The following is a 27,064-nucleotide window of genomic DNA, read 5'->3' as shown; positions in this document are numbered from 1 at the left end:
AGTACTGAAGATGCTAGAATGTTTCCCCTACAGTGAGAACCTCAAAGGAGAGGATATACTCAGAGGAGAGGATACATTCTAGGCACTATAATGAATCCCCTATAGTGAGACACTCAGAGGAGAGGATACATTCTAGCCATTTTAGTACTGAACATGCTAGAATGTTTCCCCTACAGTGAGAGCCTCAAAGGAGAGGATACATTCTAGCATGTTCAGTAGTGAAAATGCTAGAATGTATCCCCTACAGTGAGAAACTCAGAGGAGAGGATATACTCAGAGGAGAGGATACATTCTAGGCATTTCAGTACTGAAGATGCTAGAATGTATCCCCTACAGTGAGAGCCTCAAAGGAGAGGATATACTCAGAGGAGAGGATACATTCTAGCCATTTTAGTACTGAACATGCTAGAATGTTTCCCCTACAGTGAGAGCCTCAAAGGAGAGGATACATTCTAGCATGTTCAGTAGTGAAAATGCTAGAATGTATCCCCTACAGTGAGAAACTCAGAGGAGAGGATATACTCAGAGGAGAGGATACATTCTATTATTATAGGCGTAAGGAGTGATCCTCGGTCTGGTTCTTACAAGTGGAAAGCAGAGATATTCTTTTCAGAAAATTATCCACTGTGTAGACAATGATCATAGAAGAGATGCTTATGATGCAAGTGCTATTGTGCACAATTTTATTTTGATATACAGTGTATTCACAGACATAAATTCCGACGTTTCGGTGGTGACACCTTTATCAGGGGTCTATGGACATGAAAGATATATATTACAATGAGATATGGTCACAAAAGGTAGTAACGTGCACAGAGCTAGGGTAGGGTAAGAGGGTAAGGGATGTGGGTATATGACTCATAGGGAAGGTAACATCAAAGTGACAAGCGATATATACATAACAATAACACAATAGTTGCTGGATAGAGTATCTGGAGGATGATGAGGAGAGAAGGCAGGGGCATATTCCATAGCTATGAGGGAACACATAGATGTTAGAGAGGCTTAATCACATATGACAATAACAATAACAGTAACAAAGTAGTAGGGCAATGTTAGTATAAATGCATGCAGCAGAATTGCTAGAAGGTATAGGATAGAAGACAGTGAAGATAATCCAAAGATATGGAATCAGAGTATAGCTGGGTAGTACCTGTGTAAGTAGTTGCAGTGTATTGGTAGCGGAGTAGTTTAGGTCTGCTGTAAATAAGAATAAAGTCAGGGCTAAGTTGTAGGTATTAGGGGGTATTGTGGCAATGGGGTATATGGTCTGGGGTTGTTACCTCGTTGGTAACAGGAGGTCCGTGGCGGCTGGGGTCCGAACCGAGTCGGGGCTGGTGGGAGCCGGACAGTGGAACTGCAAGAGAGGAGTCCGGTTAACCCTCTAATCCCATATAAAGGAGTAATGGTGGAGAGAGGTGATAGTTACCCAGGCAGAGACCATGTGGTATTCCGGCGGAGCTCAGTCGCGCAATGATGACGCGGACGTAGTGACGTCCGGACGTCTTATAGGGGCGGCGCATGCGCATTAGTGAGACCGGGATGGGTGCGTACTGCGCTTGCGCAGTGACGTCGCAGTGGGGCGGGATAGCGGCGAACCAGGGGCCGGCTGTAGGCGGAGCTGAGGTGCCGTATGTGTGTAATGCTGGGATGGGAGATTAGTATATACTATGCAGGGTAGGGTGAATAATGATGAGCTCGGGGCGGTATGGGGGCGGAGTCAGGTACTGGTGTGCACGCTAGTGGGACTATGGAATAGGTGAGAGCAGTAATGCAGCATGATAGTAAGCTGGGGGTGGACTCGGGATAGCTGTAAAGTATGTGTGTGTATGGGACACATGGGAAGGGAACGGGCCTCAGTGGGAAGCTGGTATAAGACAAACTGATAATAATATAGGGGCAGTCGAATGTGGAGAAAGGAGTTAGATGAGGAAGATATATGAAAGATATATGAAAAGAAGACATGCATGGAAGAATTGCTATCATTCCTAAATGCCCATACTACCTGTTCTGGATACTTAGAAGTCATGGTCTGGCCTAAAGGAAAGTAAATCAAGATATGATGAATCCACATCAGTATGACAATAAAACATGGTAATAACAATGCATGTGGTGTAACAATTAATAAAACAGTTCATATTCTCTATTAAGTCCATTGGGTTCCAAGGTACCTAGAGTGTGGATCCAGAAGGCCTCACGTTCTTTCAGTCTCTGGATCCTGTTACCACCTCGGCGAGCCAAGGGGATCTGTTCGAGTACTTGAAAGCGTAGTTGTGAGATGTTGTGTCTGGTTGTGATAAAGTGGGCGGGTATGGGTAGCAGTGTTTTGGCGCAGCGGATGGTGGACTTGTGTTGGGAGATCCGGTCCCTAACATGTTGTGTTGTTTCACCCACATAACCCAAGCCACATGGACATTTAATGAGGTATACGACGTAGGAGCTATCACATGTGAAGAAATCTTTTATGGGAAATTGTCTGCCCGTATGGGGATGTGTAGCGAAGGGTCCTTTGGATACATTGGAACATTGGTGACAATGTAGGCATGGATATGTGCCTTTCCGTTTTGTAGTGAGGAAGGTTTGTCTGCTGATTTTCGTCAGAGTACCAATGTCTGCTTTGACTAGACGGTCACGAAGGTTGGGGGGTCGTTTGTGGCACATGAGGGGCGGTTGTTGGAATTCTGCAATGTCAGGGTAGGCTTTGGTAAGTAGATCCCAGTGTGCTGAGATGTTCTTTTGTATAAGTGGTGAGAAGGGGTGATATGTGTTGACGAATGCCACCCTAGGTGGTTTAGGTTCGGTATTTCTACTGTTAATGGTCAGGGATCTATAAATACCCATAGAGCTGGGTGGATAACCTCTATTGGTGAATTTATTGGCCATCTCTTTGAGTCGTGATTGTCTTGTCATGTCATCTGATACTATCCTATGAACTCTACAGTATTGTGATTTGGGTAGCGAGTTCTTGACTGCTCGGGGATGACAACTGCTGTAGTGGAGGAGGCTATTCCTATCCGTTGGCTTCACATATAGGTCAGTACTGATGTGTCCTGTAGTGTCCTTGGAGATCTGAGTGTCAAGGAAGTTAATAGTTGTGGTGTCAGAGTGGATGGTGAATTTGAGATTAGGGCTGTAGGTGTTAATGTCACTGAAGAATTGTTGTAAGGAGTCGTTGGTGCCTGTCCAGATGCAAAAGATATCGTCTATAAATCTTTTCCAAATGCGGATGTTGTTGCTTAGGGGGTGTGTGTAGATGACCTCATTCTCGAACTGGGCCATAAACGCGTTAGCGTATGGAGGTGCCACGTTCGAGCCCATTGCTGTCCCGGCTATCTGCATATAGTATTGGTCCCCGAAAAGAAAGTAATTTTTAGTAAGGATGGTGTGCAATAGTTCAAGGCAGAATTCCTTCTGATTATGCGTCAGGTTTGTGTCGTTGTCTAGAAGGTACTACTTAGCCCTGACTTTATTCTTATTTACAGCAGACCTAAACTACTCCGCTACCAATACACTGCAACTACTTACACAGGTACTACCCAGCTATACTCTGATTCCATATCTTTGGATTATCTTCACTGTCTTCTATCCTATACCTTCTAGCAATTCTGCTGCATGCATTTATACTAACATTGCCCTACTACTTTGTTACTGTTATTGTTATTGTCATATGTGATTAAGCCTCTCTAACATCTATGTGTTCCCTCATAGCTATGGAATATGCCCCTGCCTTCTCTCCTCATCATCCTCCAGATACTCTATCCAGCAACTATTGTGTTATTGTTATGTATATATCGCTTGTCACTTTGATGTTACCTTCCCTATGAGTCATATACCCACATCCCTTACCCTCTTACCCTACCCTAGCTCTGTGCACGTTACTACCTTTTGTGACCATATCTCATTGTAATATATATCTTTCATGTCCATAGACCCCTGATAAAGGTGTCACCACCGAAACGTCGGAATTTATGTCTGTGAATACACTGTATATCAAAATAAAATTGTGCACAATAGCACTTGCATCAGAAGCATCTCCTCTATGATCATTGTCTACACAGTGGATAATTTTCTGAAAAGAGGATACATTCTAGCCATTTCAGTACTGAAGATGCTAAATGTATCCCCTGCAGTGAGAAACTCAAAGGAGAGGATATAGTCAGAGGAGAGGATACATTCTAGCATGTTCAGTACTGAAGTGTCTAGAATGTATCCTCTCCTCTGAGTTTCTCACTGCAGGGTATGCATCCTAGCATGTTTAGGGCTATGTTCACACATAGTATTTTGGTCATTCCTTCTTCGACCAAAACCGAGTGCTGTGTTTTATGTGTGAACATAGCCTAGTAATGTAAAGTCCATCGAGTATCCTCTCCTCTGAGAGGGCATACATTCTAGAATGTTTAGTACTGAAATGTCTGGAGTGTATCCTCTCCTCTGAGAGGGCATCTCCACTAGGTGTATCCTCTCCTCTGAGAGGGCATCTCCACTAGGTGTATCCTCTCCTCTGAGAGGGCATCTCCACTAGGTGTATCCTCTCCTCTGAGAGGGCATCTCCACTAGGTGTATCCTCTCCTCTGAGAGGGCATACATTCTAGCAAGTGCAGTTTTGAAAGGTCTAGACCACAGGTGTCAGACTTCATCCCTCGGCTGTTACAGACTACATTTCCCATCATGCCTTACTTGTCCAGACATGGTGGGAATTGTAGTTCTGCAACTGCTGGAGGGCCTGAGTCTGACATCTCTGGTCTAGAATGTTCTCTTTTCTAACTGCAGGGTATACAGTCTAGTATGTATCCTTTCCTCTGAGCGTATCCTCTCTTCTGAGCTTCTCCCTGAGCGGGTCATATTATACAGCATGAATAAGAGGTGAAAGCGAGCGGCGATGTGTTAGGTCAGTGCTCGCTTCCCCTTTGTTCCCCGCTCGTTCTCTGTGTTATTACACACACAGACAGTGACTGGGGAACTGCGGGCAGCTGCGGGAGGGGCAGCCCAAAAAATCCTTAGATTGTTCAAGCTGCCCATTGTAGACAGCAGCACTATCGTGATCTGGATTACTCGACCAGTTTGAAGACCACAATCAGCTGATAACATGGATTATTACACCAAATGATTATCAGACGTAACGGCCAGGAAACCTTTGGTGTAATACACCATTGTCTGTACAAGGAACAGGACTGGTGTGTGGGGTCTGTATACAGGGGAGAGGACTGGTGTGTGTGGGGTCTGTATACAGGGGGAGAGGACTGGTGTGTGGGGTCTGTATACAGGGGAGAGGACCGGTGTGTGTGGGGTCTGTATACAGGGGGAGAGGTCTGGTGTGTGTGGGGTCTGTATACAGGGGAGAGGACTGGTGTGTGTGGGGTCTGTGTACAGGGGAGAGGACTGGTGTGTGTGGGATCTGTATACAGGGGGAGAGGACTGGTGTGTGGGGTCTGTCTACAGGGGGAGAAGACTGGTGTGTGGGGTCTGTATACAGGGAGGAGAGGACCGGTGTGTGGGGTCTGTATACAGGACTGGTGTGGGGGGGGGGGCTGTATACAGGGGGAGAGGACTGGTGTGTGTGGTCTGTATACAGGGGGAGAGGACTGGTGTGTGGGGTCTTTATACAGGGGGAGAGGACTGGTGTGTGGGGTCTGTATACAGGGGGAGAGGACTGGTGTGTGTGTGTTCTGTATACAGGGGGAGAGGACTGGTGTGTGGGGTCTGTATACAGGGGAGAGGACTGGTGTGTGGGGTCTGTATACAGGGGAGAGGACTGGTGTGTGTAGTCTGTATACAGGGGGAGAGGACTGGTGTGTGGGGTCTGTATACAAGGGGAGAGGACTGGTGTGTGGGGTCTGTATACAGGGGAGAGGACTGGTGTGTGGGGTCTGTATACAGGGGAGAGGACTGGTGTGTGCGGTCTGTATACAGGGGGAGAGGACTGGTGTGTGTGGGGTCTGTATACAGGGGAGAGGACTGGTGTGTGGGGTCTGTATACAGGGGGAGAGGACTGGTGTGTGGGGTCTGTATACAGGGGAGAGGACTGGTGTGTGTGGGGGTCTGTATACAGGGGAGAGGACTGGTGTGTGTGGGGTCTGTATACAGGGGGAAAGGACTGGTGTGTGGGGTCTGTATACAGGGGAAGAGGACTGGTGTGTGGGGTCTGTATACAGGGGAGAGGACTGGTGTGTGGGGTCTGTATACAGGGGGGGAGAGGACTGGTGTGTGTGGGGTCTGTATACAGGGGGAGAGGACTGGTGTGTGGGGGGTCTGTATACAGGGGGAGAGGACTGGTGTGTGTGGTCTGTATACAGGGGAGAGGACTGGTGTGTGGGGTCTGTCTACAGGGGGAGAAGACTGGTGTGTGTGGTCTGTCTACAGGGGGAGAGGACTGGTGTGTGGGGTCTGTATACAGGGAGGAGAGGACCGGTGTGTGGGGTCTGTATACAGGACTGGTGTGGGGGGGGGGGGCTGTATACAGGGGGAGAGGACTGGTGTGTGTGGTCTGTATACAGGGGGAGAGGACTGGTGTGTGGGGTCTTTATATAGGGGGAGAGGACTGGTGTGTGGGGTCTGTATACAGGGGGAGAGGACTGGTGTGTGTGTGTTCTGTATACAGGGGGAGAGGACTGGTGTGTGGGGTCTGTATACAGGGGGAGAGGACTGGTGTGTGTGGGGTCTGTATACAGGGGAGAGGACTGGTGTGTGGGGTCTGCATACAGGGGGAGAGGACTGGTGTGTGGGGTCTGCATACAGGGGGAGAGGACTGGTGTGTGGTCTGTATACAGGGGAGAGGACTGGTGTGTGGGGTCTGCATACAGGGGGAGAGGACTGGTGTGTGGTCTGTATACAGGGGAGAGGACTGGTGTGTGGTCTGTATACAGGGGAGAGGACTGGTGTGTGGGGTCTGTATACAGGGGAGAGGACTGGTGTGTGGGGTCTGTATACAGGGGAGAGGACTGGTGTGTGGGGGGTCTGTATACAGGGGGAGAGGACTGGTGTGTGGGGGTCTGTATACAGGGGAGAGGACTGGTGTGTGGGGTCTGTATACAGGGGAGACGACTGGTGTGTGTGGTCTGTATACAGGGGGAGAGGACTGGTGTGTGGGGTCTGTATACAAGGGGAGAGGACTGGTGTGTGGGGTCTGTATACAGGGGAGAGGACTGGTGTGTGGGGTCTGTATACAGGGGAGAGGACTGGTGTGTGTGCGGTCTGTATACAGGGGGAGAGGACTGGTGTGTGTGGGGTCTGTATACAGGGGAGAGGACTGGTGTGTGGGGTCTGTATACAGGGGGAGAGGACTGGTGTGTGTGGGGTCTGTATACAGGGGAGAGGACTGGTGTGTGGGGTCTGTATACAGGGGAGAGGACTGGTGTGTGTGGGGGTCTGTATACAGGGGAGAGGACTGGTGTGTGTGGGGTCTGTATACAGGGGGAAAGGACTGGTGTGTGGGGTCTGTATACAGGGGATAGGACTGGTGTGTGGGGGTGTCTGTATACAGGGGATAGGACTGGTGTGTGGGGGTGTCTGTATACAGGGGAGAGGACTGGTGTGTAGGGTCTGTATACAGGGGGAGAGGACTGGTGTGTGTGGGGGGTGTATACAGGGGGAGAGGACTGGTGTGTGTGGGGGGTCTGTATACAGGGGGAGAGGACTGGTGTGGGGGGTCTGTATACAGGGAAGAGGACTGGTGTGTGTGGGGTCTTTATAGAGGGGGAGAGGACTGGTGTGTGTGGGGTCTTTATACAGGGAAGAGGACTGGTGTGTGTGGGGTCTGTATACAGGGAAGAGGACTGGTGTGTGTGGGGTCTGTATACAGGGGAGAGGACTGGTGTGTGTGGGGTCTGTATACAGGGGAGAGGACTGGTGTGTGTGGGGTCTGTACACAGGGGGAGAGGACTGGTGTGTAGGGTCTGTATACAGGGGGAGAGGACTGGAGTGGGGGGAGGGCTGTATACAGGGAAGAGGACTGGTGTGTAGGGTCTGTATACAGGGGGAGAGGACTGGTGTGTGTGGTCTGTATACAGGGGAGAGGACTGGTGTGTGGGGTCTGTATACAGGGGAGAGGACTGGTGTGTGGGGGGTCTGTATAGAGGGGGAGAGGACTGGTGTGTGTGGGGTCTGTATACAGGGGAGAGGACTGGTGTGTGGGGGGGTCTGTATACAGGGGAGAGGACTAGTGTGGGGGGGTCTGTATACAGGGGAGAGGACTGGTGTGGGGGGGTCTGTATACAGGGGAGAGGACTGGTGTGGGGGGGGTGTATACAGGGTGAGAGGACTGGTGTGGGGGGGGGGTCTGTATACAGGGGAGAGGACTGGTGTGTGGGGTCTGTATACAGGGGGAGAGGACTGGTGTGTGTGGGGTCTGTATACAGGGGAGAGGACTGGTGTGTGTGTGGGGGGGTCTGTATACGGGGGAGAGGACTGGTGTGAGTCTGTATACAGGGGGAGAGGACTGGTGTGTGTGTGGGGGGGTCTGTATACAGGGGGAGAGGACTAGTGTGTGGGGTCTGTATACAGGGGGAGAGGACTAGTGTGTGGGGTCTGTATACAGGGGGAGAGGGGACCAGTGTGGGGTGTCTGTGTACAGGGGTTCTCTCCCCCTGTATACAGACCCCACATACCAGTCCTCTCTCCTGTATACAAACCCCACATACCAGTCCTCTCTCCTGTATACAAACCCCCCCACACCAGTCCTCTCCCCTGTATACAGACCCCCCCCACACACAAGTCCTCTCCCCCTGTATACAGACTCACACCAGTCCTCTCCCCCGTATACAGACCCCACACACACGCCTGTACTCTCCCCTATATACAGACCCCACACACCAGTCCTCTCCCACTGTATACAGACCCCACACACCAGTCCTCTCCCCCTGTATACAGACCCCACACACCAGTCCTCTCCCCTGTATACAGACCCCACGTACCAGTCCTCTCCCCTGTATACAGACCCCACACACCAGTCCTCTCCCCCTGTATACAGACCCCACATACCAGTCCTCTCCCCCTGTATACAGACTCCACACACCGGTCCTCTCCCCTGTATACAGACTCCACACACTAGTCCTCTCCCCCTGTATACAGACCCCCCCCACACCAGTCCTCTCCCCCTGTATACAGACCCCCCCACACCAGTCCTCTCCCCCTGTATACAGACCCCCCACACCACTCCTCTCCCCCTGTATACAGACCCCACACACCAGTCCTCTCCCTGTATACAGACCCCACACACCAGTCCTCTCCCTGTATACAGACCCCACACACCAGTCCTCTCCCCCTGTATACAGACCCCCCACACCAGTCCTCTCCCCCTGTATACAGACTACACACACCAGTCCTCTCCCCCTGTATACAGACCCCACACACCAGTCCTCTCCTCCTGTATACAGACCCCACACACACCAGTCCTCTCCCCCTGTATATAGACCCCCCACACACCAGTCCTCTCCCCTGTATATAGAACCCACACACCAGTCCTCTCCCCCTGTATACAGACCCCACACCAGTCCTCTCCCCCTGTATACAGACCCCCCACACACCAGTCCTCTCCCCTGTATACAGACCCTACACACCAGTCCTCTCCCCCTGTATACAAACCCCACACACCAGTCCTCTCCCCTGTATACAGACCCCACACACCAGTCCTCTCCCCCTGTATACAGACCCCACACACCAGTCCTCTCCCCCTGTATACAGACCACACACACACACCAGTCCTCTCCCCCTGTATACAGACCCCACACCAGTCCTCTCCCCCTGTATACAGACCACACACACACACCAGTCCTCTCCCCCTGTATACAGACCCCACACCAGTCCTCTCCCCCTGTATACAGACCCCCCACACACCAGTCCTTTCCCCCTGTATACAGACCATACACCAGTCCTCTCCCCCTGTATACAGACCCCCCCCACACACTAGTCCTCTCCCCTGTATAGACCCCACACCAGTCCTCTCCCCTGTATACAGACCCCACACACCAGTCCTCTCCCCTGTATACAGACTACACACACCAGTCCTTTCCCCCTGTATATAGACCCCCCACACACCAGTCCTCTCCTCCTGTATACAGACCCCACACACCAGTCCTCTCCCCCTGTATATAGACCCCCCACACACCAGTCCTCTCCCCTGTATATAGAACCCACACACCAGTCCTCTCCCCCTGTATACAGACCCCACACCAGTCCTCTCCCCCTGTATACAGACCCCCCACACACCAGTCCTCTCCCCTGTATACAGACCCCACACACCAGTCCTCTCCCCCTGTATACAAACCCCACACACCAGTCCTCTCCCCTGTATACAGACCCCACACACCAGTCCTCTCCCCCTGTATACAAACCCCACACACCAGTCCTCTCCCCCTGTATACAGACCCCACACCAGTCCTCTCCCCCTGTATACAGACCCCCCACACACCAGTCCTTTCCCCCTGTATACAGACCATACACCAGTCCTCTCCCCCTGTATACAGACCCCCCCCACACACTAGTCCTCTCCCCTGTATAGACCCCACACCAGTCCTCTCCCCTGTATACAGACCCCACACACCAGTCCTCTCCCCCTGTATACAGCCCCCCCCCCCACACCAGTCCTGTATACAGACCCCACACACCAGTCCTCTCCCCTGTATATAGACCCCCCACACACCAGTCCTCTCCCCCTGTATATAGATCCCCCACACACCAGTCTTCTCCCCTGTATACAGACCCCACACACCAGTCCTCTCCCCCTGTATACAGACCCCACACACCAGTCCTCTCCCCCTGTATACAGACCCCACACACACCAGTCCTCTCCCCCTGTATACAGACCCCACACACACCAGTCCTCTCCCCTGTATACAGCCCCCCACACCAGTCCTCTCCCCCTGTATACAGCCCCCCACACCAGTCCTCTCCCCCTGTATACAGACCCCCCACACACCAGTCCTCTCCCCTGTATACAGACCCCACACACCAGTCCTCTCCCCCTGTATACAAACCCCACACACCAGTCCTCTCCCCTGTATACAGACCCCACACACCAGTCCTCTCCCCCTGTATACAAACCCCACACACCAGTCCTCTCCCCCTGTATACAGACCCCACACCAGTCCTCTCCCCCTGTATACAGACCCCCCACACACCAGTCCTTTCCCCCTGTATACAGACCATACACCAGTCCTCTCCCCCTGTATACAGACCCCCCCCCACACACTAGTCCTCTCCCCTGTATAGACCCCACACCAGTCCTCTCCCCTGTATACAGACCCCACACACCAGTCCTCTCCCCTGTATACAGACTACACACACCAGTCCTTTCCCCCTGTATATAGACCCCCCACACACCAGTCCTCTCCCCCTGTATATAGATCCCCCACACACCAGTCTTCTCCCCTGTATACAGACCCCACACACCAGTCCTCTCCCCCTGTATACAGACCCCACACACCAGTCCTCTCCCCTGTATACAGACCCCACACACCAGTCCTCTCCCCTGTATACAGACCCCCCCCCCCACACCAGTCCTCCCCCACACACCAGTCCTCCCCCCCTGTATACAGACCCTACACTCCAGTCCTCTCCCCCTGTATACAGACCCCCCCCACACCAGTCCTCCCCCCTGTATACAGACCCCACACACCAGTCCTCTCCCCTGTATAAAGACCCCACACACCAGTCCTCTCCCCTGTATACAGACCCCCCCCACACACCAGTCCTCTCCCCTGTATACAGACCCCACACACCAGTCCTCTCCCCCTGTATACAAACCCCACACACCAGTCCTCTCCCCCTGTATACAAACCCCACACACCAGTCCTCTCCCCTGTATACAGACCCCACACACCAGTCCTTTCCCCTGTATACAGACCCCACACACCAGTCCTCTCCCCCTGTATACAGACCCCACACACCAGTCCTTTCCCCTGTATACAGACCCCACACACCAGTCCTCTCCCCCTGTATACAGACCCCACACACCAGTCCTCTCCCCCTGTATACAGACCCCACACACCAGTCCTCTCCCCCTGTATACAGACCCCACACACACCAGTCCTCTCCCCCTGTATACAGACCCCACACACACCAGTCCTCTCCCCTGTATACAGACCACACACACCAGTCCTCTCCCCTGTATACAGACCACACACACCAGTCCTCTCCCCCTGTATACAGACCCCACACACCAGTCCTCTCCCCCTATATACAGACCCCAAACACACCAGTCCTCACCCCTGTATACAGACCACACACCAGTCCTCTCCTCCTGTATACAGACCCCACACACACCAGTCCTCTCCCCCTGTATACAGACCCCACACACCAGTCCTCTCCCCCTGTATATAGAACCCACACACCAGTCCTCTCCCCTGTATACAGCCCCCCACACCAGTCCTCTCCCCTGTATACAGACCCGACACACCAGTCCTCTCCCCCTGTATATAGAACCCACACACCAGTCCTCTCCCCTGTATACAGCCCCCCACACCAGTCCTCTCCCCTGTATACAGACCCCACACACCAGTCCTCTCCCCCTGTATACCCCTCCATGACATTGCAGCTTCCTTCACTCTGTTTCTGCAAAGTGAATGGTGCAGCAGCTCACTACTTCCTACTTCCGGTCGAGGCCCCGCCCCTCCTGGTGACATCACACCTCAAAGGAGAGGATACACTCTAGCATCTACCCAGCAGTAAGGTAAGCTTACAGGAGGAGGGGTGTTACATTGTGTTACTATCAGTGTGTGACCCCAGCAGTAAGGTAAGCTTACAGGAGGAGGGATGTTACATTGTGTTACTATCAGTGTGTGACCCCAGCAGTAAGGTAAGCTTACAGGAGGAGGGGTGTTACATTGTGTTACTATCAGTGTGTGACCCCCCCAGCAGTAAGGTAAGCTTACAGGAGGAGGGATGTTACATTGTGTTACTATCAGTGTGACCCCCCCAGCAGTAAGGTAAGCTTACAGGAGGAGGGATGTTACATTGTGTTACTATCAGTGTGACCCCCCCAGCAGTAAGGTAAGCTTACAGGAGGAGGGATGTTACATTGTGTTACTATCAGTGTGTGACCCCAGCAGTAAGGTAAGCTTACAGGAGGAGGGATGTTACATTGTGTTACTATCAGTGTGTGACCCCCCAGCAGTAAGGTAAGCTTACAGGAGGAGGGATGTTACATTGTGTTACTATCAGTGTGACCCCAGCAGTAAGGTAAGCTTACAGGAGGAGGGATGTTACATTGTGTTACTATCAGTGTGACCCCAGCAGTAAGGTAAGCTTACAGGAGGAGGGGTGTTACATTGTGTTACTATCAGTGTGTGACCCCCCCCAGCAGTAAGGTAAGCTTACAGGAGGAGGGGTGTTACATTGTGTTACTATCAGTGTGTGACCCCAGCAGTAAGGTAAGCTTACAGGAGGAGGGGTGTTACATTGTGTTACTATCAGTGTGACCCCAGCAGTAAGGTAAGCTTACAGGAGGAGGGATGTTACATTGTGTTACTATCAGTGTGTGACCCCCCAGCAGTAAGGTAAGCTTACAGGAGGAGGGATGTTACATTGTGTTACTATCAGTGTGTGACCCCAGCAGTAAGGTAAGCTTACAGGAGGAGGGATGTTACATTGTGTTACTATCAGTGTGACCCCAGCAGTAAGGTAAGCTTACAGGAGGAGGGGTGTTACATTGTGTTACTATCAGTGTGACCCCAGCAGTAAGGTAAGCTTACAGGAGGAGGGGTGTTACATTGTGTTACTATCAGTGTGTGACCCCAGCAGTAAGGTAAGCTTACAGGAGGAGGGATGTTACATTGTGTTACTATCAGTGTGACCCCAGCAGTAAGGTAAGCTTACAGGAGGAGGGATGTTACATTGTGTTACTATCAGTGTGACCAGGGCCGTTTTAATACATTGGTGGGCCCAGTGCACAGCCCTCAAGAGTGGGCCCCCCCTTCCCTTTCGGCACATTGTATAATGTACTGAATTTGCCCCCACACTGTATCAAGAGCCCCAATACATACAGTAGTTACCTTATAACACTATTTCCACCATACAGTGATTACATATTACATAAAAACTGCACTGAACAAAACAGGAAGATATCACCAATGATACCATTACATAATACCGCCACATCATGACCCCTAACACTACAACCCTATAACAGAGTGCAGTTACATCCAGTGACTCACCGGAGGCGTCTTCTCCGATCAGAGTCTGTCACCTTTTCTTTTTCTCTCCATCCAGCCTGGGCCACCTTGAAGTCTTCTCCTGGCTGTGAATCTTCTCTCCAGAATCTGCCAGACAAATATTTTAGGCTCCAACACATCCAGTAGTTAGGTCCCTTGTACCCCTATACAGTAGTTACACCCCTCTGTACCCCTACATAGTTACACCCCTCTGTGCCTCCAGTTTTAAGGTGTCCCTGTTATATATAGCCCCTCATGTGCTCCTCCAGTTATATACAGCCCTCCTGTGCGCTCCCCCATTAGTATATAGCCCCCCTGTGCACTCTCCCCAGTAGTATATAGCCCCCCCTGTGCTCTCCCACAATAGTATATAGCCCCCCTGTGCTCTCCCACAATAGTATGTAGCCCCCCTGTGCTCTCCCCCAATAGTATATAGCCCCCCTGTGCTCTCCAATAGTATATAGACCCCTATGCTCTCCCACAATAGTATATAGCCCCCCTGTGCTCTCCCCCACTAGTATATAGCCCCCCTGTGCTCTCCATAATATATAGCCCCCCTGTGCTCTCCCCCATAGTATATAGACCCCTGTGCTCTCCCACAATAGTATATAGCCCCCCTGTGCTCTCCCACAATAGTATATAGCCCCCCTGTGCTCTCCACCAATAGTATATAGCCCCCTGTGCTCTCCCACAATAGTATATAGCCCCCTGTGCTCTCCATAATATATAGCCCCCCTGTGCTCTCCCCCATAGTATATAGACCCCTGTGCTCCTCAATAGTATATAGCTCCCTGTGCTCCCCAATAGTATATAGCTCCCCTGTGCTCCCCAATAGTATATAGCCCCCTGTGCTCCCCAATAGTATATAGCTCCCCTGTGCTCCCCCATAGTATATAGCCCCTGTGCTCCCCCATAGTATATAGCCCCCTGTGCTCCCCCATAGTATATAGCCCCCTGTGCTCCCCAGTAGTATATAGCCCCCTGTGCTCCCCAGTAGTATATAGCCCCCCTGTGCTCCCCAGTAGTATATAGCTCCCCTGTGCTCCCCAGTAGTATATAGCTCCCCTGTGCTCCCCAGTAGTATATAGCTCCCCTGTGCTCCCCCATAGTATATAGCTTCCCTGTGCTCCCCATAGTATATAGACCCCTGTGCTCCCCAGTAGTATATAGTCCCCTGTGCTTCCCCATAGTATATAGCTCCCCTGTGCTCCCCCATAGTATATAGCTCCTCTGTGCTCCCCCATAGTATATAGACCCCTGTGCTCCCCAATAGTATATAGCCCCCTGTGCTCCCCCATAGTATATAGCCCCCCTGTGCTCCCCCATAGTATATAGGTCCCCTGTGCTCCCCCATAGTATATAGCTCCCCCATAGTATATAGCTCCCCTGTGCTCCCCCATAGTATATAGCTCCCCTGTGCTCCCCCATAGTATATAGCCCCCTGTGCTCCCCCATTGTATATAGCTCCCTGTGCTCCCCAGTAGTATATAGCCCCCTGTGCTCCCCCATAGTATATAGCCCCCTGTGCTCCCCCATAGTATATAGCTCCCTTGTGCTCCCCCATAGTATATAGCTCCCCTGTGCTCCCCCATAGTATATAGCTCCCCTGTGCTCCCCCATAGTATATAGCTCCCCCATAGTATATAGCTCCCCTGTGCTCCCCCAGAGTATATAGCCCCCTGTGCTCTTCCATAGTATATAGCTCCCCTGTGCTCTTCCATAGTATATAGCTCCCCTGTGCTCCCCCATAGTATATAGCTCCCCTGTGCTCCTCCATAGTATATAGCTCCCCTGTGCTCCCCCATAGTATATAGCTCCCCCATAGTATATAGCCCCCTGTGCTCCCCCATAGTATATAGCTCCCCTGTGCTCCCCCATAGTATATAGCCCCCTGTGCTCCCCCAGAGTATATAGCCCCCTGTGCTCCCCATAGTATATAGCTCCCCTGTGCTCCCCAATAGTATATAGCTCCCCTGTGCTCCCCCATAGTGTATAGCCCCCTGTGCTCCCCCATAGTATATAGCTCCCCTGTGCCCCCCCATAGTATATAGCCCCCTGTCCTCCCCCATAGTATATAGCCCCCTGTCCTCCCCCATAGTATATAGCCCCCTGTGCTCCCCCAGAGTATATAGCCCCCTGTGCTCCCCCATAGTATATAGCTCCCCTGTGCTCCCCAATAGTATATAGCTCCCCTGTGCTCCCCCATAGTGTATAGCCCCCTGTGCTCCCCCATAGTATATAGCTCCCCTGTGCCCCCCCATAGTATATAGCCCCCTGTCCTCCCCCATAGTATATAGCCCCCTGTGCTCCCCCATAGTATATAGCCCCCTGTGCTCCCCAATAGTATATAGCTCCCCTGTGCTCCCCCATAGTATATAGCCCCCTGTGCTCCCCCATAGTATATAGCCCCCTGTCCTCCCCCATAGTATATAGCCCCCTGTGCCCTCCATAGTATATAGAACCCTGTGCCCCCCCCCATAGTATATAGCTCCCCTGTGCTCCCCAATAGTATATGCGCTTCCCCCTCCCATATAACATTGAAAAAAACAAACACTGTTACTCACCTAGGTCCACGCGTTCCTCTTCTCTTCCCTCCTGTGGCCACACTTCCTGCGGTCACAAGAGGCTGCACTCCCCTTACCCTCGCGCCGACGCTCCAGTGACGCCGGGCGCTAGAGGGAGAGTGCGTCCTCTTGTGACTGCAGGAAGTGCGGCCACAAGAGTGACTGACAGGGAGGGAGCCAATGGCTCTCTCTCTGTCAGTGTCGCTGCTGCTGCAGCGCTGAAGCGCCGCAGCAGCAGCAGCGGGCGGGGGCAGCGGCGAACGCCGGGGGGGCCCTGCAGGGGGCGCCATGGAGGGGTAAGTAGATTACCCATCCATGGCGCTCCCCCCTGACAGGCTGGTGGCCGCAGCCCTGTGCGACCGCACTGGTCGCACATAGCAACGGCCGGCCTGCTCGGGGGGGCCCCTTTAACCAGTGGGCCCGGTGCACGTGCACCATGTGCCCTCTGGTTAAAGCGGCCCTGAGTGTGACCCCAGCAGTAAGGTAAGCTTACAGGAGGAGGGGTGTTACATTGTGTTACTATCAGTGTGTGACCCCAGCAGTAAGGTAAGCTTACAGGAGGAGGGGTGTTACATTGTGTTACTATCAGTGTGTGACCCCAGCAGTAAGGTAAGCTTACAGGAGGAGGGATGTTACATTGTGTTACTATCAGTGTGTGACCCCAGCAGTAAGGTAAGCTTATAGGAGGAGGGGTGTTACATTGTGTTACTATCAGTGTGACCCCCCCAGCAGTAAGGTAAGCTTACAGGAGAAGGGATGTTACATTGTGTTACTATCAGTGTGTGACCCCCCCAGCAGTAAGGTAAGCTTACAGGAGGAGGGGTGTTACATTGTGTTACTATCAGTGTGTGACCCCCCAGCAGTAAGGTAAGCTTACAGGAGGAGGGGGTGTTACATTGTGTTACTATCAGTGTGACCCCCCCAGCAGTAAGGTAAGCTTACAGGAGGAGGGATGTTACATTGTGTTACTATCAGTGTGACCCCAGCAGTAAGGTAAGCTTACAGGAGGAGGGATGTTACATTGTGTTACTATCAGTGTGACCCCCCCCAGCAGTAAGGTAAGCTTACAGGAGGAGGGGTGTTACATTGTGTTACTATCAGTGTGTGACCCCAGCAGTAAGGTAAGCTTACAGGAGGAGGGATGTTACATTGTGTTACTATCAGTGTGTGACCCCAGCAGTAAGGTAAGCTTACAGGAGGAGGGATGTTACATTGTGTTACTATCAGTGTGTGACCCCAGCAGTAAGGTAAGCTTACAGGAGGAGGGGTGTTACATTGTGTTACTATCAGTGTGACCCCAGCAGTAAGGTAAGCTTACAGGAGGAGGGGTGTTACATTGTGTTACTATCAGTGTGTGACCCCCCAGCAGTAAGGTAAGCTTACAGGAGGAGGGGTGTTACATTGTGTTACTATCAGTGTGTGACCCCCCAGCAGTAAGGTAAGCTTACAGGAGGAGAGATGTTACATTGTGTTATCTGTGAAATAACTTTTTCCTTCCTGTATCAGAACACAAGGATGTGTACCGGGAGCAGCAGCTCATGATGGAGGATCAGCGAGCAAGTGATAAATGTCCCCGTCCTCTTTATTCCCAGGACTGTACAGAAAATCATCAGGTAGGGGGCGCTGATGTCTCCTAAGAATTTGATCATAAAGCAGCCAGGATCAAGTTTTATATGTTTTTTTTTCCTTAGGATGAAGATCTGATTAATATTAAAGTTGAGGTTAAAGATGAAGTTGAAGAGGAGACGGATTTCATTGCTGATCAGCAGAGTAAGAGGGGGGGGGGGGAGTTTGGTTGCAAAAGTAAAAACTGATTTGCTGGTCCTCTAGATCCTCCCCCTCTTCCCATCCTCCTCGGCTCCTCCTCCTCCTCCCATCCTCCTCCTCCTGATGACATGTAGCAGTGTATAATGGATTGGCTCCCTGTGTGTTCCCTACAGATGGAGGCAGTGACAGGAATCCACCAGAGAGGTGTCCCCGTCCTCTGTATTCCCAGGACTGTCCAGAGGGAAATGTCCCAGCAGACAATCAGCAGGTAGATGAGGCTGATGCTATAGCACTATATCTCTATAGCGCCCCCCGGTGCTGGTGGTTGTTGCTCCTGCACTCATAGATGTGATGAGGCTGATAGATACATGTTGCTGGTTTCTTATGTTGATGTGTTAGATTTTCCCTCCTGTCTGCTGGATTGTACTGAATTGTTCTATATGTCCCATCAGGGGGGAGATCAGGTGACTAATATTAAAGTGGAGGATGAAGCAGAAGAAGAGAGGATGAGGGGCGATCCCCCGTGTATGAGTGAGGTGAAGGAGGAGGAGGCGCCGGGAGCTGCTATACCAGGTATGGGAGAATGGAGGTACACAGATATAAGGGGGGGCTCCACCTTATAGTAAAATCTGCCAAACCTAATCCTGACCACTTTGCCGTGGATTAGCGTTGCCTGGATGAAATATGACTGATCTTTTCCTGGGTGGAAGCTAAAGTGTATGATCCATCAGGTTCGGCAGACCTTGCTGTAAGTTCATTCATCTCTATGAGTCATACAGAGCCATCCTGCCGCGGCCACCATGTTACAGAGCTAGCCTGCCGCGGCCACCATGTTACAGAGCCAGCCTGCCGCGGCCACCGTGTTACAGAGACAGAATTTCGACGTTGTCTCATCCGTCTATATAATATACTTTGTTTTAGTTTAGTTTTCTATGAACTCCCATGGTTGGGGGGGGTTCCCGTCTCATAGTGACAGTCCTTGTCTGAAGGTTTGTTATCATCAGATTATGAGAGACCTTCTGTCTCGGCTTCAGGTTGTTGCGAGGGGACGCCCACGTTACAGTGATGTTTCCTGCACTCGGGGGGGGTCACCATTAACCTATAGAGCGGTGTTGCCGATCTTTTATGGTTCAGCAACGTTCCCATGTCTTGTGAATAGGAGAAAAGTTAATTTTTCCCAGACAACCTCTTTGAAGGGGTTTTCCAAAAACATGGCCGCTTCCCCCCCACTCTCATCTCCAGTTCAGGTGCGGTTTGCAATTAAGCTCCATTTACTTCAATGGAACTGAATTTCAAACCCCACCCAATCTGGAGACAAGGTGGACAAGACAAGGTCCCATAAAGACAAGACAAGGTTTGTAACTGCAGATTTGTAATCTCTGTTCATCTTAGAGCACATTGATTTATATGGGGCTGTTCACACAGTCCGGGTTAATTTTGATCTGTAATCCGTTTAGGACATAGGAGGAGAGTTATCAAACATGGTGTAAAGTGACACTGGCTCAGTTGCTCCTAGCAACCAATCAGATTCTGCCTTTCATTTTCCAAAGAGTCTGTGAGGAATGAAAGGTGGAATCTGATTGGTTGCCGGGGGTGACTGAGCCAGTGTCACTTTACACCATGTTTGATAACTCTCCCCCATAATGCGGATTATGATTGTGGTACGGATTACCAATAGAAGTCTATGGGAAATGGATGCAATTGTGGATGATTTTCCATGGATGAGTTCCTCTCTCTGTCAAAGCGCTGCGCTCTTTATACAACTTACAGTACAATCAATCAGCGTTCTGCCACTAGTCACTCCTGCTCTTCAGCTGTTCCTGGCTTCCCAATGACCTCAGACGACCCCCAAACAGGCGGGGGGAGTCGGGAAGCCATCGCTCTGAGAGGAGAATATCTCTTTTACTGTGCGCTTGCTTCTTGTTGGCTGTTGTGTGTTTCCCGCCAAATTGAAAGGTTTTTTTTTTTTTTTCTCCTAACAGGAAATCCCAGTAAGTCCTCCGTGTTATCTGTAACATATAAAGAAGAAGCTGGCGGTGCGGAGCAGCACTCCTCAGGAGAAGCCCTCCTCCCCCTTACTGTACATCCAGGACGTCACACTACAGATCTATCATATAATCCTCCTGACCGCTCACACACCGCTACCACAAGGACTGAGCCGAAAGGAAGCAAAAAAATCCAATGTGATGAATGTGGGAAAGAGTTTACAAGAAAATCAAGTCTTTGTACGCACCGAAGAAGTCACACAGGAGAAAAGCCATATTCATGTTCAGAGTGTGGTAAATGTTTTACAGTAAAAGCAGGCCTTGTTATACATAGGAGAGGTCACACAGGAGAAAAACCATATTTATGTACAGTGTGTGGGAAATCTTTTACAGAAAAATCAAATCTTCATACACATGCAAGAAGTCACACAGGAGAGAAGCCATATTCATGTTCAGAATGTGGGAAGTGTTTTACGCATCAATCAAATCTTGTTATACATAAGAGAAGTCACACTGGGGAAAGGCCATACTCATGTTCAGAGTGTGGAAAATGTTTTACTGATAAATCAGGTCTTGTTATACATGAGAGAAGTCACACAGGAGAGAAGCCATATTCCTGTTCCGAATGTGAAAAGTGTTTCTCACGTAAATCACAGCTTGTTATACATACAAGAATCCACACAGGGGAACAGCCATATTCATGTTCTGAATGTGCAAAATACTTTAAAACGAATTCAGATCTAGTTAAACATGAGAGAAGTCACACAGGAGAGAAGCCGTATTCATGTTCAGAATGTGGGAAATCTTTTGCACGCAAATCACAGCTTGTTATACATACAAGAATTCATACAGGAGAGAAGCCGTATTCATGTGCAGAGTGCAGGAAATACTTTAAGAGTCATTCAGATCTGGTCAAACATGAGAGAATCCACACAGGCGAGAAACCTTATTCATGTTCAGGATGCGGGAAATGTTTTAAAGATAAATCACATCTTGTAATACATGAGAGAATACACACAGGAGAGAAGCCCTACTTATGTTCAGAATGTGGGAAAAGTTTTATAGCTAAAAGAAAGCTGAGAGATCATCAGATATGCTGCAGTAGAAAAAAAGACCTCATCCCACAATGAGCAAAGTGGTTCAAAGTGCCAATCAGCAGCACAAGAACAGTGTCATTGTGTCACTGCCTCCTCATGTACTGTGCAACTATGGGAGAGTAGCCGTGTTGGCAGTGTGCACGGTGGTGACGTTTAGCAAATAAACTGAAAGCTATTCTTTCTTCTAATATGGTGTCCCACCATGGATGTTACTAGTATGTTACACCCCTCGCAAAAGTCTGTACTTCAAGTAACAGTGGCAGTGAAGTAGTACCTAAGTTTTGCCACAAGATGTCGCAATTGTATGTAACTGTACTTATATTTTGCATAGCTGCAAGTAACTAAAGGGTTATTGTTTGTTGTAATCTGTAAACCAATAAGGACCTTCTCTTCTTCTCTACCTATCTCTAAGCTCCTTTCTCTCTATGCTTTCTTCTCCACCACTCACAGGTTACATTACACCTCCTGTAGGAAGTTGTCACATGGTGAGAGGAAGTATACACCCACTGTTAGTCAGTCTTAATCTGGTGGTTGCCGTACAGAGAGGACGTAAGACAAGTTGGTCCCTACCGTGGTCCAGCAGAGCCCTGGCTTTGCCAGGTCCTCACCCCAGAACAAGTCCGCAGACTCAGTCTTAGGTTCCTGTGTAGAGCAGACCCACATGGGAGACTCAGACACCAGTTTCTTGAAAGCAGCACTTCTGCACAATATGCAGTGCTAAACTACTCCTGGGAGAGGCCAAGTCAGAGAAACCACAACCCACGCCGAGAACAAGTCTAAAGTCGCAGGAATGGTATGCTATAGCGGAGGAACTGATCCAGATAGAGCAAAGTTGATAGAAGCCTACTTACTCTATCTCGCAGCGCAGGTGTAACCAGGTAAATTGGCCACCTTGCTCAACTCGGGTAACTCAGGTAAGGTCTAGGGTTTGAGTCGCCCGAAACTGGTAACAGGTGGTACAGGACAGATAAGGTCGAAACACAGGCACAAGTAAAAGTCTACGTCCAAGTCTTCAGTATACTACTACTACTTCTAAAATTCCGGCAGAGCACACTGGGACTGGGACTCTCAGCACACACTCCTCTCCTCTACTCTGAACTTGAAGCACAAACTCCTTCCAAATCCTCTCCACTGTTCTGGACTCTTCGTACAAACTCCTCTCTACTACTCGCAACTCTTCTACTCTAAAGGTTCTCAGTACAGTTCCTGTTTTGTCTAGTCTACCGTCTGCTATCAGCTGTTGTATAAAGTTTTTCCTCAGAAAAGAAGATTTGTTAATGCAAACAGGACTCAGTGAATATTGTTCCGGCACCTACACAGTAAAAACCACATCCTTGGGTCATCTCCCCTTTCTGTGTGTGGTGCTATCGATAGTCTGGGTGGGTCACAACTCCACTCCGGACCACCATGATAAGTACCCAAGGGACCCCCTCACAGTCCAGCAGGTCACCGATAGAGATGAGCGAACCTGGAGCAGCTCGAGTCGATCCGAACCCGAACTTTCGGCATGTGATTAGCGATGGCTGCAGAAGTTGGAGAAAGCCCTAAGGCTATTTGGAAATCATGGATATAGTCATTGGCTGTATCCATGTTTTCCAGACAACCTTAGAGCTTTATCCAAGTTCAGCAGCCCCCGCTAATCAAATGCCGAACGTTCGGGTTCGGATCGACTCTAACCTGAACCCGGTTCGCTCATCTCTAGTCACCGATCACAGGGGAAGGGGTATAGCTCGCCACTCTAAAATAAAAGCAGGTGTGCCCCCATACCTGTGTGCCCACCTGGCACTGGAATCACAAAACTGGCTGAGCTATATCCCAACCAACCACTACAGCGGTGGCATCACACGTTACCACCTAGCAAGTGGCCAGTCGCATACACACCACCGTAAGGTGGCACATTGCCACACTAACCATTGCTGGATCATGGTTCTTTTTCTTGCATTGCCATACATCTCATTGGAGAGGATCTGTGGCCTTCAAATCTCAGGCTCTGGACCCTCCTTGTTTGTCCAAACTGACAGGACCCTCTGTGTGTCTGTCAGGATTCCCACCCTTTTGCTGCTGGTGGGATGTAAGGGAAGCAATGATTGTAACATTATGCTCACAGGACCCTCTGTGTGTCTGTCAGGATCCCCACCCTTGTGCTGCTGGTGGGATGTAAGGGAAGCAATGATTGTAACATTACCGTTTTCCTTCGAACCTTCCCCGCAGACCCCCAAGCACGAGTATATGGGAACCATCCCCCGATATTACGAAGTCTCATCCGTATATAATGTGATGGTAACTGAAAGCCGTAATCAGGTAACAAAGGGAGGAGCTGGCTGTATAGCATATACCGTAACACTGCTGCCTCCAAGAGTCTCAGTGTGTGTGTGTGTGTATATACTGTGTGTGTGTATATATATATATATATATATATATATATATATATATATGTTACATCACTTTTCTTTTCACATTAGCTCATTGGTGGCGCAGTTCTTATCTTGAAGCGCTACCCAGTCCCCGAACTCAGCACCGTTCTTTGGCCCGACTGTATGCACTGTGGACGGCACTGTGGACCATATGCCCTCCCCACTGTGACACAGAATCAATGGAGCCGTGTCACTGTGGGGAGGGGATATGGTCACACTGAGTCCCCGTCTACAGTGCAAAAGAACAGCGCTGAGTGCGGGAACCGGGCAATGCCCCAGGAGCCAGGGCCAGTCTGCAAGTGTAAAATAAAGGAGATCCCATTTGACCATCAGGGTGTGAGAGTCTTTTCCATGCACACAACATAATACTTTAATATGTAATCTGGAACAGACAGTGTAGTGACCCTGTACGGGCCCCTAAGCTTAGTTGCAACTGAGTAAGGTAACTCTCGGGCTCACACAGGTGGAATGAGGCGTCCGCTGTAGTTAGCGTGTTTTCCCACTAGGTGTCACTACTGTGTCTCTGTGTAACCTGTCTTTTGCACAGCTGAAATCTTCCAGGGGTTAATAATTGTTTGTCACATGTTGACTTTTGTCCACTCACAGGTGCAGGTAGTTTCCCTCCTTTCTTTAACCCCTTTCAATCTCTTCTCTGCACACGCAGCCCACCAATCAGAGCCCAGATTCCTGAGGTTAGGACCTAGTTCCTGGTGGGTGGAGTTCAGTCTAGTCGGAGTTTCATTGAGAAAAGGAGCTAGACAGACAGGTCTCTGGAGAAGCTGAGTCAGGGCCTGGCTTTGGCCAGGTCCTCTAACAAGAACACAGCTAGCAAGTTACAAGTTTTCTTCTGATGAGCACTAGAACCGCTATGCAGTGCTAAGCTTTTACAAGGGGAGAGAAGCCTTACAGGGATCACCTTGCCCATGCCGCGAACCTCTCTAAACCGTGCAGGGCAGTTACCTTCCGAAGATATAGGAACTGACCCCAGTGGGACAAAGGTACGGAAAGTTAATGTATCCCACTGCGCAGTTCAGGACAACTGGGAAGACTCATGAGCCTGCTCAACCTTGGGCACGGCCCCTCTGGCAACTCCTCTCCTCTCCCTCTACTGCAAAGTGCACATCACCTTCTCACTACAAGCACCTGAGTTATTGCAAAACTGTAACCCCTGTATTGCACTGGACTGTAGTGTTGCTGCCAGTATTCTCTGTACTGCATTATGGTTACTCCCAATAAACTGCTCTATTTTTCCAGAAGCCCCAGACTCCGATTTGTCTTTTCCGCACCCGCACACACATCACTACATGTGGGTATGCAGTGTCCCAAAACAGAAGTTTTCTCTATTTTTTTCCTATAAGTGTATATTGATGTGAGGATTTGTTCTTATTTGTATGTTTCCTAGTTATTCCTGGTCTGGAAACTATATGGCCACTGCAAACTGTTGGTATTATGTCGCCCCCAGTGTTCAAGTATGGTACTTCTCATGTATATTCATATACCTATGGTTCAATGGTGTAATTATGCAATAGGCTTGGTGTCACGTCACTGTTCCCCGTCTGCCATGGTAACCCCAATAGCCGTCGAGCTTCGGCTGGGGATACTATGTCACTTCCTGTTCACCTCAGTTCCTCTCTCCACCCTCAGGGGAGAAGGACGTGTGTTCTGCTGCTCCTCAGAGTTCCTCCCTCTACCTTCAAGGGGTAAGGGTGTGTTTATCTGCTGCTCCTGTGGTGCAAGGCCGCAACTCCGCGGTATCAGTCCCAGTGCTGTCCAGAAGGGCTCCGATCCAGTCGGGATCTGGTGTCCTCATTCTCAAGATTCTCATATTCAGCAAGATCTGGGCGTCGTTCTTCAGTCACTATTCCTCTCATCACCTATTCTCATTAACAGCAAATATTCAATTCAGTTCATTCCGCCCAGTATTAGATCTCCGGCACTACTACTCTCATCATTTAGATTCCCATTGCTTCCAGTAACGCTATCATCACAGCCTATTGCAGCATCACCCATTCCTCTGTTATATCCAAGTCCGCCTTAATCCTGGTTGCATCCAGAGAGACTGTTGCTATTAGTTACCACCGTTACAATAAACGCACAACTACCGTTGTTTCTGAACCTTGGCATTGGTCTTGTTATTGGTGCCCTGACTAAGGGCAACGAAGAATCGCATGCCTAGCCTCCGCATGGTCAGGTTCCCGTGGGTCAGTCAGCTCCCCTCGTGCCAATACCGTGACCTAACATCTGGCAACTGGCTACCCGGGTCCTACCCCGTACTACCACCTACTACTACCCTCAGCGGGAGGCCCCAGCGCAGGTACTTTTTCTGTGCTGATGAGGCACCTAGACTGTCCGGGGTGGGTCCTATACCATGCCAGGCTACCGTGACAAGTGCCCAAATGACCCTACACCCACTCAGCTACCACTGATCTGTTATGTTACTGACGTCCATTCTGGAACTCCCTACACAGCAAGGATCGCTGATCTGTTCTGTCACACACCGGAGATCGCTGATCTGTTATGTCATACAGCAAGGATCGCTGATCTGTTCTGTCACACAGCAAGGATCGCCGATCTGTTCTGTCACACAGCGGGGATCGCCGATCTGTTCTGTCACACAGCGGGGATCGCCGATCTGTTCTGTCACACAGCGGGGATCGCCGATCTGTTCTGTCACACAGCGGGGATCGCCGATCTGTTCTGTCACACAGCAAGGATTGCTGATCTGTTCTGTCACACAGCGGGGATCGCCGATCTGTTCTGTCACACACCGGAGATCGCCGATCTGTTCTGTCACACAGCAAGGATCGCCGATCTGTTCTGTCACACAGCGGGGATCGCCCATCTGTTCTGTCACACACCGGAGATCGCCGATCTGTTCTGTCACACAGCGGGGATCGCCGATCTGTTCTGTCACACAGCGGGGATCGCCGATCTGTTCTGTCACACAGCGGGGATCGCCGATCTGTTCTGTCACACAGCGGGGATCGCCGATCTGTTCTGTCACACAGCGGGGATCGCCGATCTGTTCTGTCACACAGCGGGGATCGCTGATCTGTTCTGTCACACACCGGAGATCGCAGATCTGTTCTGTCA

General features: G+C 50.5%; 2 protein-coding genes across 3 annotated transcripts in view; one reads left to right on the top strand and one right to left on the bottom strand.

Moving 5' to 3' along the window:
* Positions 1-23,051, top strand: part of LOC138797104 (zinc finger protein 850-like) — a 52,660-nt gene extending 29,609 nt beyond the window's left edge. The window contains exons 10-15 of the mRNA XM_069976906.1: positions 2,626-2,704; positions 18,215-18,321; positions 18,400-18,478; positions 18,649-18,743; positions 18,928-19,048; positions 20,458-23,051. Coding sequence (XP_069833007.1) covers positions 2,626-2,704; positions 18,215-18,321; positions 18,400-18,478; positions 18,649-18,743; positions 18,928-19,048; positions 20,458-21,590 — 1,614 coding nt within the window. The 3' untranslated portion in view covers positions 21,591-23,051. The remainder of the gene's footprint in view (positions 1-2,625; positions 2,705-18,214; positions 18,322-18,399; positions 18,479-18,648; positions 18,744-18,927; positions 19,049-20,457) is intronic.
* LOC138797143 (zinc finger protein 271-like) overlaps positions 1-27,064 on the bottom strand; it is a 124,566-nt gene that overhangs the window by 37,772 nt on the left and 59,730 nt on the right. The gene's annotated exons all lie outside the window — the stretch shown is intronic.

The sequence above is a fragment of the Dendropsophus ebraccatus genome, chromosome 7 (genome assembly GCF_027789765.1).
Source record: "Dendropsophus ebraccatus isolate aDenEbr1 chromosome 7, aDenEbr1.pat, whole genome shotgun sequence".
NCBI classification, from domain to species: domain Eukaryota; kingdom Metazoa; phylum Chordata; class Amphibia; order Anura; family Hylidae; genus Dendropsophus; species Dendropsophus ebraccatus.
The sequence above is the reverse complement of the archived record's forward strand: the minus strand, read 5'-3'. Positions and strand labels throughout refer to the sequence as shown.